The sequence below is a fragment of the Mustela nivalis genome (assembly GCF_964662115.1).
Source record: "Mustela nivalis genome assembly, chromosome: 16".
Taxonomy (NCBI): domain Eukaryota; kingdom Metazoa; phylum Chordata; class Mammalia; order Carnivora; family Mustelidae; genus Mustela; species Mustela nivalis.
This window is the reverse complement of record NC_139035.1, coordinates 44,881,795-44,895,116: the sequence shown is the minus strand read 5'-3', so window position 1 is coordinate 44,895,116 and position 13,322 is coordinate 44,881,795. Positions and strand designations below refer to the sequence as shown.

The 13,322-nt window shown below is 57.5% G+C and overlaps 1 protein-coding gene across 2 annotated transcripts in view; it reads right to left on the bottom strand.

Moving 5' to 3' along the window:
* The window catches only part of MFSD4A (major facilitator superfamily domain containing 4A), a 30,199-nt gene that overhangs the window by 7,940 nt on the left and 8,937 nt on the right, over window positions 1-13,322 (bottom strand). For both annotated transcript variants that reach the window (XM_082702116.1, XM_082702117.1), the window contains exons 2-7: window positions 11,214-11,412; window positions 10,312-10,572; window positions 7,086-7,254; window positions 6,530-6,645; window positions 5,069-5,242; window positions 132-279 (exon numbers count right to left, since the gene is read on the bottom strand). In XM_082702116.1, coding sequence (XP_082558242.1) covers window positions 132-279; window positions 5,069-5,242; window positions 6,530-6,645; window positions 7,086-7,254; window positions 10,312-10,572; window positions 11,214-11,412 — 1,067 coding nt within the window. The remainder of the gene's footprint in view (window positions 1-131; window positions 280-5,068; window positions 5,243-6,529; window positions 6,646-7,085; window positions 7,255-10,311; window positions 10,573-11,213; window positions 11,413-13,322) is intronic.

The following is a 13,322-nucleotide window of genomic DNA, read 5'->3' as shown; positions in this document are numbered from 1 at the left end:
GGGCCTGCATTTCGGGGAGGGGGCAGAACAGCGAAGGAGCCGGAATATACCACGAAACGGCAGGCGGGGCGGGGAGGACGTGGCACCCAGCCCGGGAGGACGCTGGGGGCTCTGCACCTCTGGCCACCCACCTTTGTACTGCAGAATGTCCTCCGTGTAGGCCAGCATGCTGGGGAACGTGCTGCTGAGGAACAGGCCCAGGCTGGCTGTCCCCACGAACAGGAAGGCGACGTTGTAGGAGAACACGAGAAGCACCAGGAAGGTCATCACCACGCCGACCTTGGACAGTAAGGACGGAGGCTGTTAGCCATTGGGAAGAGCGGGGGCCTCGGGCTCCTGACTTGGAAAGGGCCACCCTGACCCCGGGGCGGCGCTGTGTGACCAGGACGCCTCCCTGTGGACTCTGTGGGAACTGCACCTTCTCCAGGCGGGGCTCCGCGGAGGAAGCCCCGGGAACTGAATGGAGGGCGGCGGCTGGGGGAGGGGGCGGCGAAGGGGCCGTCCAGACCGCTAGGCCTGTCATCACACTCAAGAAGCGCTTGGCGCGGCAGTACCGTTTGTCCCCAAGGTCTCATCTGTGAGCACGGGGACTTCCAGCCAAGCCATCAGCTCTCTGCCCTCCACTCCTCACGAAGACAAGCTGCTTCTCTTGCCCCAAAAGCCGCGAGCTCGCAGAGGAAGCCCAGGGGTAACAGGAGAAGCTGGCAGGGCTGGGGGTGGTAGTAGGGGTGGGTGGTGGGGTCCCCACCCTTTGGGGACCCAGGAGGACCTCCCAGGAAGAGGGTCGGTGGCCGTGGCAGTTTGGGCCCCCCGACCCAGGGCTTCAGCTCAGACTCCTGTGACCAGATTCCTGCTTGGGGTTAGAGACCCCTGGGATGTGGACTCAGGGGCCAGAGATCTTTCTAGTTGAGAAAGGGTCTCTGTCACATGGGCATTGTTTTGTTAAGTCACGCTTTTTCTAAATTCCTTAAAAATGCTTTTAGGTCAACACTGAATTCTTTCTTTTTTAAGTTTTTATTTATTTATTTATTTATTTATTTGTCAGAGAGAGAGAGAGAGAGCACACACAAGCAGGCAGAGTGGCAGGCAGAGGCAGCGAGAGAAGCAGGCTCCCTGCCGAGCAAGGAGTCCAACTGGGGACTGGATCCCAGGACCCTGGGATCATGACCTGAGCTGAAGGCAGTGGCTTAACCAACTGAGCCACCCAGGCGCCCCAATACTGAATACTTTCTATGCAAAATTCCCCTGGGGGGGGGATGGAAATTCCGCTGGGAAGAAACAGGCAGCTTGGGTCTGGAGGCGGAAGATCCAGGTGTAAGTACCAAGTCTGGGGCTTTGAGGTCCTTGATCTCTCTGATTCTAGGCCCTTAGTGTGCAGAATGGGTTACCAAAGCTCCCCTGGAGAGTGCTGGAGAAATGACCGCCGCACAGGGGCTCTTAAACTGTGAGTCTTCAGACAACACTCAATCCTCGTATTTGTGTTTTGAGCGTAGAAGGTATGTAAGAAACCACCTCCAGCCCCACCCCGACCCTGGCTGATTGACAGATAAAATGAGCCTGGGCAGAGGGAAGGGATGGTCACCCTCCTCGGGCAGACCCCAGGGACGTGCTCCAGCAATGGCCACCCATGAGCGCCCTGCCCTTCACCCTTCTTTACCAGCTCCCCAGTCTCTGTGCAAGATCTCAGTCTCAGACTGTGGCTCAGAGGCCTTGTCAGCCTGTCCCCGAGGGGGTTCACAGCAAATGGCGGCTGATGGAGAGACACTCTCTTCACAGCGGAGAAGCGACGCGAAAGACTTCTCTCATGCAGTAAAAATGTAAAAGCAGTCGACATAGTTAAGCTTCCAAATATAATGTATTTCTTTGGCACAGAAAATGGCCCCACAGCCTCACTGCTCTTTCTTCCTCCTCTGCTCAATCTTTAAACGTTGGCGCGGCCCCAGACTCCCCTGGCTCTTCTTTGTCTGCATTTCCTGCTGGTCCAGCGCCCTGGTTTCAAATATCTCTACGGCCAGTCTCGTCCAACTCATCCCTCCAGCCACGACCTGGGTCCAGAGCTCCAGCCTGGCACGAAATACCACCCCTTTGATGGGTGACTGGCTGGCTGACAGGATTGTCCGAACAGAACTTGGCCTTTCCTCCCCCAAACCGACTCTTCCCCCTGCCCCCCCAACATCAGTGATGTGGGCCCAGCGGACAGGCCCTGGATCTAAGGTAGTCCTCAATTCCTTATTCCCTCCTCTCCTACATTCAGGCCAGGGCAAATCCTACCACCTCCACCCAGATAAAAGGTAGACTCTTGGACCTCTCCAAAACCATCCTGACCACCTTCATCCGGCCGCAGCCTCTCCTGTGTGGACTCCGAGACGGGCTCCTCACCGTCTCTCTCCTTGATTGACTCTCACCCAGGACAGGGGAGTATGTTTTTGAAATTCAAAGCAGATCATGTCCACTCCCTGCTTCACACCTACTGAAGGCCTGCCTTGCTCCCACTTTGAATAAAAACCCAAACCTGGCTTACAAGGCCTTTTGCAGGATCTAGCCCACGTCGGCTGCCCCCAACCTGGTTCCCTGCTCCCTGTCGCCGACCCTGCCCACCATGCTCCCTCCCAGTTACCCAGTTAACTCCACCCTTGGGCCTTTCAACCAGCAGCGGCCTCTGCCCGGACCATTCCCCGCTCCGTGCCACCGTGGCACTGGCCCCTTCTGGAAAGTCAGTTCCCAACTTACATGCCTGGGGCAGAACCAGGGCTTTGAAGATGCTGTTCCTGCCCCCCCCGCCCCCGCTGCCTGGCCACCCCATTTTCAAATCAGATTTGAAATTGTAGGAAATTTACAGGAAAGCCATGACGAGTCACCCTGAAAATCCCTAGACTTGGGGGAGTTTGAAAAACACCTCTCTTCTTTTAGCCTGGGTGACAAAAGCTTGAATACGCCCATGGCCAGCTAGCAGCTCCACCAGGCAGCCCTCCTCCCACACAGCCTGCTTCCCACCTGCCGGCCACCCTCATCCCGACCCTCCTCTGCCCATCTTCTTCCCTAGCTGAACTTCCCCTATGGCTGTTCATTCACCGGGAAGTGGGGAAGTGGTCGTGGAGACCCAGGAGAACAGGCAGCAGGGTGACCATGAATTTAAACATGAAAGGACCGTTCGGAAGAAGTCGCAGTGTCTATAGGACAGTCACTGGGCAGGTGCGGAGCCAGGAAACTCACTCAGGGCTGTGGAAGGGTAACCCTGATGGGGTGCCCACCAAAGGCAGCTGAAAGGCCCTGAAAACGATTGAGGTGCCATGGCTCCTCTCTCTGCACCCCAGTCTGAATCTCTGAGGGAGGGGCCCGGGAATCTGTCTTTTGCAAAAGCACCGGTAATGTATTTGGGAGTCATTTGCTCTAGGATGGTGTTTTCCCACGCTTGCTTGATGACACGAACCCCTGGGGTGTTGGTTAAATGTATAGATCGCTAGGTTCCCTCCCCTGGACACTGCGGTTCATGAAGCCTGGGCTGGGCCCAGGAATATGAGTTTCCTTTTAAAAAGCCAGTAGTCCGGGGCGCCTGGGTGGCTCAGTGGGTTAAAGCCTCTGCCTTCGGCTCAGGTCATGATCCCAGGTCCTGGGATCGAGCCCCGCATCGGGCTCTCTGCTCAGCCGGAGGCCTGCTTCCTCCTCTCTCTCTGCCTGCCTCTCTGCCTATTTGGGATCTCTGTCTGTCAAATAAATAAATAAAATCTTTAAAAAAAAAAAAAAAGCCAGTAGTCCCGGTGCGTTTCTTATCATCAATGGCTAAGTCATATGGGGGCTTCAGATGTTCTTCTCCCCCCAGACTCAGAGTCCCACCCCACTGTCCTCTGTCTAAGCAGCTGACCTTGGGTCTCGCAGAGGCTGGCCACCTGGAGCACATGTACCCCGACTCTTCCACCCCATGACCTGCTCCTTCCCTGGAGCACCCCCTCGGCCTCCTCCTCACTGAGCTTCATGCTCCCTTCTCCATTCCTACCCCAGGGCCCTTCCTCTCTAACAATGGCATCTGCCCAGACCCCTCCTCCCAGGCTTCCTCCCTTTCTCCTCTGCCTACACACAGGCTCCTGTCAAGCAGAACTCTCTCCAGCTCAGAAATATTTGCCACAGTCACACCTCCACTTCCTGTCTCCCTCTCCCTCTCAAGTTTGGCTTCTGCCCACACTACCTCCCATCTACAGTGAACGGGAATTTCTTTCTTAGAGGTCATCGACCAGCACAAAGCTAACGATAAGGCCTTTCTTGCAGCTCATGGTCTCTGGTCTCTGTAGCCCCAGCATTATTTCCCGACCCCCTTTCCGCTGGAAACTCAACGCAGGGAAGTACTTTTTGACAGTGGATTTGGCTACCTGGAAAGGGATGAGTTCCCAGTCACGGCAGGTATGTAAGCAGGCTGTGGACCCCTAGAGGGGATGTTATAGACGTGCCTGGAGCCCTGGAAGGGAGGCTGGGCTAGATGACCTTACAGGAATCTGTAATTTAGACCCTTCATCACAGATGCTGACACGGACACACATCAGGTCTGAAGGTTTGGGCCAGGACACCCAGCTGTCGAGACGGGCCAGTTCCCTGAATGCCATCCTCCCTTCTAGTCTGGCTATGAAGAGTCATCTGGGAGAATTTCAAAATGCAGATTCTGAGGTTCCAGCCCAGAGATGGTGATTCGGGTGGCCATGGGGTTCTCACCAGCTGGGCGCCAAGAGGACACAGGAGGACCAAGGCCTGCACCTGCTTCCCTTGTACCCTTGGCAGCTTGTGCCCTGGGATCTGCTCCATTCACAGCAGTAACCACCTCTTACAGCCCCTTTCTTTTATGGGTACAAAAATCAGAGAATCAGAGAGGGAAAGAGGTTTTACCAAGGTCACACAGAGAGGCTCCCCCTTCTGGTTTCCATCCCTTCCTCACCAGCGCCTCTCACTTCTGCTTTCCTCCATCTACTACATTCCTGCTCTGCTGGCAGAGTCCAGTCCTGAGCAAATGTCCTGGGGCAGCAGGAGGGCCAGGAGTAAATAGCCCTCCTGTGCTTCCAGGAAGTGATAGGAGGCCACTTACCACATTGATGAAAACCATGGTGACCGGCTTCAGTTTGGAAGAGATGGGAATGGAGATGAGCCGACCCAGGGTGATGAAGCCCCAGAAGAGGCTGGGGAGGTAACCAGCCACCTTGTGCCCCACAGAGAGCGGCTTCTCCACTGCATAGCTGTACACAAAGGCTGAATACTCGCCCTGGGGAGAGACAGGCCCTGCTGAGCACACCTGCGGGGCAGCTGGACCCTCAGAAAAGGAAACCCAGGGTGGAGGCAGGTGTGCTGAGGGCTGAGGAAGGACTGGTCCTGCTCCTAGAGCCTCAGTGAAAGGGGGGGGCTTGGAGCCAGAGTCGCCAGACACATGCAGGCCTAAGTTGAGGACAGGACCCGTGCCATGCCACAGCTTACAGACTGCACCTGTCCTGAGGGGCAAGCCAAGGGAGGCAGTGGTGGGGTGGGGGAGGGGGCCTCTCTGGGTCTCCACAGGGGGCCCCGGGAGGTCTGAGCACGCGGGCACTGCACCCGGTCCCTCCACCGGAGCAGACTTCCACCACATGTCTTATCTATGAGGATGCCACAGGAAGGAAGGGTACCACGGCTGAACAAAAGGGGTGTCAGAGTGTCTCATTTGACAGATGAGGGGGCAGAGAGAAGTGAGCTGCCCGAGGTCACACCGAGAGTTGGAAGTCGACCAGGGCTAGCACGTGTATTTCCCCCTGGCCCATCTGTCTCCTGGGGCCTCCTCTTTGGAGAGACCCTGATGTGGTAGTCAGTTAATCCGGTCAGCCATTCAAAAGGACCCCGACCGAATCCTACGAGACTTCTGAGGACAGACACTAACTAGAGTAGCAGAGGCCCCTGTGGCTCACGGAGCTGGGCCCAGTCCTGCCTGTCGCTTGTTTACCACACGGCTTGAGAAGCTGGGGTTTGGAATGTGTTCCAGGAAGCAGAGTGCCCTTGGGTTTACACGGCGTGACCTCTACCTGGAGAAATAGGGCTCTGCCCATTTACTTATTTTTTTTTTTTTAAGATTTTTTTGTTTATTTGAGAGAGTGTATGTGCACAAGCGGTGGGGGGAAAGGGAGAGGGCCAGTGGGAGAAGGAGACTCCCTGCTGAGCAGAGAGCCCGATGTAGGGCTCGATCCCAGGACCTTGGGATCATAACCTGAGCCGAAGGCAGACGTTTCACTGACTGAGACACCCAAGTGCCCCTGGGCTCTGCCCCTTTAAAAAAAATGTGGGTAGCCCACCCTTGGGAACAAACCAGAGAAGCCCCTAGCCACAGAGTTAGGGAAAATAAAGACAATGGGCTAGGACAGAAGAGATAGTACCAAGGGGCTGCGAACAATTCTGCAGACAGTCTCCCCCACTTAGCATAAATGTTTGAATCCACTGCAATAGAGGTGAGGCCTTTGGGAAACCACGGTGCTTGGCTCTTTCTCTTGCTACCCCCAGCTGGAGTCTCCCGGGAGGAGGGCAGGCTCACCGTCATCCCGTCGGTCATGAACAGGACCAGGGCCGCTGTGATGTGGATGGCGAAGAAGGAATAAGGGGCTCCTTTGAAATTCTTCCTCTGGCAGCAGCTGAACAGGTCCTCGTGGCCTGGAGGAGACACAAGGACAAGGGTGAGTTTCAGCTCCTGCTCCTTTCCCCCCTGTAGGCCCGGGAGAAGCAGCTGGCAGGTAGAGAGCCTGGCAGAATGGGGACCATGTCCCGCCTCCCACCTTCTACTAACTTCCACCACCTGTTAGGGACGGCCCTCTCAGTCCTGGTGGAGGCAAGCCTCTGAGCGATCCAGTAACTCAGCCCAGGTCATGCAGGTCGGTCTAGGCAGAGGGGAGGCTGGGGCTGTTGGATGGCAACCCGAACCCGCACGCTTCGGCAGGATCGCTCCAGCCCCTTCTCGCCAGGCCAGCAGTGCTGTGGCTTGTTTCCAGCCACCATTACCCAGGATGGGATCTACGTTCGTCCTCTGGGGTAAGGGGACACCAGGGCAGCCTCGGTGTGGGGCTGTGGGTGGCAGAGGTCATTAGAGCTCCCACCTGGGTGTGGCTGAAACTTGGAGGACAGGGAGGAGGCATCTTCCTTCTCCGGAGGCTGCGTCTCCAGCGCCAGCTCGTCGGCAGACAGGAGCAGGGGTCTCCTCTGGGGGCAGCAGGCCAGCAGCCGCTCTTTGGACAGCAGAAACAGCACGGCCAGGGGCACCGGGAGCTGGGGTTGGGCAGAGGGTCAAGAGAGCCCCATTCCTGTCAGGCGGGCCCCTTCCCGAGCCTGGCCCGCAGCAGACACCACCACACGGTCGAACAGCGAGCGTCTGCACAGTCCTGATGGAAGACAGCTCTTTCCCCAGGGTGTCCACCTGGGAAATACACCGTCCCTGGCCAAGGGCGCCAGGTGTGTTGACCCAGCGCAGACTGGTTTAATTGCGGCCCAGCCTTAACCACATCCGTTTTCTGGCAGACAGCTCCTTGTCCCATGCCAGGCTCGGACTCATACCAGGGCTCTGGTCCTGGAGAGGGGCCAGAGATAAACTCGTTTCTAAGATCCTTACCCTGAATGGTGCCCCCACACTGCTTCATGCCGGGACATCATGTGACACTTTACAAAGACAGCTTGCGTTTGTTTACTATGCCCATTTTCCAGATGTGGTGACTGAGGCTCAAAGTTATGACTCAGTCATGACCTGTTGCAACGGGAAGAGATCAGAACAGGAAGCTACAGACCCTAAAAGCCTTAATGCCTGGTCACACGGTCGATGAGGGGCAGAGTGGGAGGGGGGCCTGGGCGCCTTGACTGTGTCCAGGGCCAAGGCCCCCTCAGGGCTTGTCTGGTTGAGGTTATTCCGAGGAGGTACAGAGCCTGTCCACAGGGACCTCGTGTCCAAACTAGAAAGCGGAGACAGGCGCTGCTTTTGATGCGGGCTCCGAGCAGCATGTACACACAAGCCCGGTGTTCCGCGTGCGGCTAGTCCCACTAAGCCGCTGGGGTTTCGGGAACCCCCAGAGCAATGAGAGGTGTCTCCTGCCTCTGTGGTTGCCTGGAGAAGCCTCCGCCGCCTCCCTCGGGTGCCCTGCCTGCATCCAAGCTCCCCCGCCTCCAGGAAGCTCTTGTCAAGTCCGACCTCTGCTTCCTGCCACAGCTTCTTCCCGGTTCCCTTCGCTCAGGAAAGAGAGGAAGTCCGGGGGGCTGCGGAAGCTCCCCAGAGGCCCTCTCCAACCCCCCCCACCCTGATGGGCGCAGCCACTGTGGACGCGGGAGGCAGCAGGCCCCAGTCCCTGGAGCCAGGCTGGCGCATGGGGGCATTTTCCCAGGGGTGCCCCCCCCAAGAACACCAGCCTAGTGCTGGCCCCTCCCTGCAGTGCTGTCCCTGAGGGAGCTCCCTCCATACTCGGAGCTGCGTCCAGGCCAGACACGCCACGGCAACACCACACATCAGGCCCAAGGGGGAGGAGATGACCCCCCCCCTCAGGAGTCTGGGTCTGATGGAGGAGACAAGCCCTCCCTCCAGTCTGATGGGGGAAACAGGAAACCCTCACACAGAGGCCTGCAGCAGGAGAAGGCCGGAGTGAAGGCCAAGGGGAAACAGCTGTAAAGAGCCTGGTCACTGCAAGTGGGGCTTTCCAGGGAGGCACGTGGTGGGAAGGACGACACGGGGGACTGGCCCCGCGGAACACTGCTTTTATGAGAAGCCCATTCAGAGGAGGCGAGCTCCGCCTTCAAAGTCAGAGAGTGCTGGGTGGGCTGTGCAGGTGGGCTGTGCGGGTGCATGTGTGAGTGAGTGTGAACATTCATGCCCACAAGCGTGCACGGCCCCGTTCTCTTCTGGGCTGCACTGTTTATCTTCCAGTATGGAAGTCCGGACATCCTGCAGCCAAGCGCCTCCAGTCTGCACCTCGTGGGGCAACAGAAAACAGACCGGCCACTTAAGCCGGACCTTCCAGTTTCCTAATCCCAGAGTCTTAGCTTCGACATTGTTTGGACAGTGCTCCAAACAGGTCCCCTCTTGGTAGCCACAGGCCCAATGCTGTATTGTTTCCAAAGCAACGATCGGCACGGGCAGAACATGGAAAGAGCAAAAGATGGGGCCTGGGTTTTGGAGAGCGCTGAGGGAAGATTCTGATACAAGGAAAATTACAAAGCAGAAGAAAGGAAAAATGAGCGCTGACTCTGGGGCAGGAGGAAGGGGGTCTGTGCGGGGACCCAGGGTTCCGGCCCGGCCAGAGCGTTGCTAGCCACTGATCGGGTCCTTGCTAGCCACCGATGGTCCCAGGGACGGCGTGCCACCCCCTCTCTGCTGCTCCGCAGGACTGGGTGATCTCAGAGACCCCATTCAGTGTGACATGTTCCCCGTCACTTTGAGGCCCAACAGCAGCTGGGTGCCTGAACCCAGCCTGCCTATCCCTGGAGGGGGGACAAGTCTGCCTGGAGCCAACGGAGGCCCTCAGTCATGACAAGCCATCTGGTCCTCCACCCACAGCCAGGCAAATGGCCCTCTGGAGTACTCTATCGGCATTGCCAGCCCAGGCCGGGCCCCAGCCAGGAGTCCTAGTCTGTTGCTGGTGCTCCTGGCTCCTGACGGTGCTTCCCCAGCTGGAGAGAGGGCAGAGGTACCTCTGGCCACAGCCTGGGCTCCTCTGCAGGGACCTGTTGCAGAGCACCAGGGGTTTCTAGCCAGCCTCAGTCAGGCTGATGGGGAGGACGGCAGCTGGGCAGCAGAGCGGCCTCAGTAACTGACCCAGTCACCGTGAGTGGCCTCTCTGCTCTGCTCTATGGCAGCCTTGGTGTAGGCAGGACCCCTCAGAGGTCATCTCGTCCATCCCCCAGCCTCCGCAGGAGCCCACCTCACACCAGGGCGCAGGAGAATCCCACCGACGATGAAGGGCCCTGGGGAAGAGCCTGACATCATACAGGGCTCTGTCCCTGGATGTGCTTTGTCTGGCCTCGGAGGAAAAGAGCTGGTTTCCCATGGAGCCTCAGATGGTTTGAAAGTTGACCCTGATTCCATTGTGCTAAACCTGCTCACGGCTTTATCTCCCTTGAGATCACAGTCATGGATTGTCCCCAGCAAGGACCTTCGAAATGACCTCCTGTGACCCCCCCCTTTGCCTTCAGATACCTCCGTGGAGGGGGTCAGTTTTCCCATCCCCTTGCTTTCCCACAGGCCAGCACGTTGCTCATAATCAGAAGAGTCTACCCTGGGAGCTGGTATGGCCTGGTAAGTGTGACTGTCCACTTGTCCCCACCCAGCCCTCCCCTCGTGGCACTCACATTGATCAGGGCCATGATCCAGAAAGCGTAGGACACACGGGTCCCGGCTCTGTCCTGCGGAGGCAGCTTGGAGAGTGACTGGTTGGACAAACGCCACACCTCGGCATGGTGCTGGCCCAGGACCCTGGACGCGTGGAACAGGTGACTGCCGGAGGTGCTGTTGGCTGTGCCGTTGGCAGGCAAGCAGTTGGCCTCAGACAGGAAGGGGTCGGCAATCAGGGGGCTCAGCAGAGCACCGAAGCCCACAAAGAAATGGAGAACCTGAGGAGGGAAGAGAAGTGGTGGGGGTAAGGGGGATGGCTCACGCTTCCTAGCCCATCCCCCACTTTGTGCCCCATCTGGGGAGCCCCTGCCTGGTCCCAGAGTGGGGGAGCAATAGGGAAGCAGGAGAGGTGAGGAGAGATGTTCCTCTCCACGACCTTCTTGGTCTGGGAGAACTTGGGTGACAGTGGCCCTTCTCCTCTCTTCCACTTCCTTCTTTCCCAAATCTTAACCACACCTGCGGGCTGGCCCCATGATAACATCGACCAGCTAACACCCCCATAAGGACGGGGGCTTGATAAAGGGCAGGGCTGGACAGGAAGGGAAATACAGAGAGGGGGAAGGAGTCGAGGAAACAACAAGCCCTCCCGTCTTGCCATCACAGCACTCTCGGGTTCACAAAGAACCTCTTTGGGGGGCGCCTAGACTCCCGTGACCACCCGGCACACAGGGAGCATGGCCGCCTTTGAGAGAGGAGGAGACCCAAGTCCAGAGATCATGACTGGTCTCCTACCGCATCACCACCTGGCCTAAAGTAAAAGACACCTAGCCCCGGGGAGGGGCCCAGGAGAGGTGGCCAGGGCCCAGGGAGCACCCCGTGGCCTCCCACCACGCAGCCCCATGCCCACGAGTGGACTCACCTGGAGGAAGACGGCCGAGTCCTTCTGGTAGATCCTTACCAGCTGCATGTTGGCCACGGTGTCGATGCAGCCCATGGCCAGGCCCGCCAGCGCCATGACTGAGGCCAGCACCTGCACGTCTCGGCATAAGGGGATGATGGCAAACACCAGCGAGATGGCCAGCGTGGACGTGAAGAGGGCCCATAATGACTGGGCCAGGCTGCAGGGGCAGAGGCGTGAGTCAGGGGGAGGGGCTCTGGGTTCTTCAAATACAGAGCCCCCTCCTTGTCCTCCCCCCGCCGGGCAGCCTTGGGAATGCCTCTGGTAGAAGAGGGGAGAGGGCTGCAGAAGAAGCTCTGTCATTAGCTTGGAGCTTGCAGATGCGATGTCCCTTGTGTCCCCCGTCTTCTCGGGTTGCAGTCCCTGCCGCACAGAGGCGGCCCACGATATGCACTGAAGGAAGTGTAACTGCTCCTGTTTCACGTACAAGCAGTTTTAAATTGCTTAGGTAGAGGGGCACCTGGCTGGCTCAGTCAGTAGAGTCATGTGACCCTTGATCTTGGGGTTTTGAGTTCGAGCCCCACGATGGGCGGAAAGAGGACTTAAAAATAAAACCTTTAAAATAATAAATGAATAGTTTACTCATAAACTATTATACACAGAGCTCTTTCTGTCCCTCTCACAGATGTGTGAGGGGCATCTGCTTTGAGCATCCCAAGGTAATGTGCCATATTGGGGAAACTGTGGGGGTGGGGCCTGGGGCGGAGCCCGAACCCCTCCCCTCCCCAGCAGGGCTGCAGTGTGCTCTCCCCACACAGGAATGGCCAAAGGGCCCTTCCCAGGCGCCAACTAAAACCACCTGAACCAAAGCCCGAAGCCAAGGTATTTGGGTAATTTGGCACCTTCCTCCACCCCATCCCCCTGGCCCTTGGGCAGAGATCTTGGCTCTGCAAGTTTCTGGAATGGAGTCCTTGTGGCTGTCCTCAATGAGAGGTATCTGGGAGGCTGACCTTCCTGCAGAGGAGCCCACAACAGGCAGGCTGAGGCCTGTTCCCCTCAGGAATGAGGGGAAGTGAATGGAACCCGAGTGAGCGAGTGAATGGTATGTCTTAGGGCTCTGTCAAGATCATGTTGGTACGCCTTACCTAATAACCAGACTCTGAGAAAGGAAGGATGTCTAGTGTTTTTCTGGAACCACTCTGAAAGGCTAATATGGGTGAAGGACATTGGGTAGGAAGAAGGTTCTGGGGATGCCTGGCTGGCTCAGTCGGCAGAATATACTACTCTTGATCTCAGAGTTGTGAGTTCAAGCACCACACTGGGCATAGAGCCTACTTTTAAAACAAAAGAAGAAGAAGAAGAAGAAGGTTCTGGAACAAAAAGGTTATAACGGAAGATTTTCAGATTATGAAAAGTTCTGGCATCTGGACCTGGAGAGGTGGCAGGGGCGTGTGGCGAGAAGACCTGAGGTTCCAGCACATTAAGGCAAAGAGGGAGGCCCCAGGAGAGCTCTCAGCTATGCCTTTCCCTTGAAGGTCATGCCTCTGCCCCCTCTGGCTCTCTGCTTCTCCTTTTGGTCCATCTTTGATTACTTCCTTTATCAGAAGGCCTCTGCCGATAGCACTAGTTCATTACTTCCTCTTTTCTTGTTTCCAGGCTGATCTGCTGGGGAGATCACTGATCATGACCCCTGTCTGTTCCCAACTCTGTGTGAGCAGGAAGATGCGGACTCTGGCCACACTTCACCCCAGCCACTAGAAGGAGGGTCAGGAGGGTGGTGTCGTGAGGAGGCCTGCTCAGGTCTCTCCTGGCCCCCCTTCCCCTGCTGACAGCTTGGGGGGCCCACTGAGCTTTGTGCATTTCTGCCTCTGCAACTGGCCTCGGGTCCCCCTTCACTCCCTGGCACCCGGCGCGGAGGGGATGTCCACGTCTCCACAGGTGATGAACGCGGCAGGCTTCTCATGATGGCTCACTCTCTCTTTCCTGTTCCTTTGCCTGCACAAGATGAACCCGGCAGCTTCCTGGCTGGCCTGACTTCAGGGATAGCAAGAAGGTCCCCCTCTCTCCCTCCACTATTCTCCCCATCGAGCGTGCACACACGGGGTGGGGTGAGCTCTCCACCACCTCACT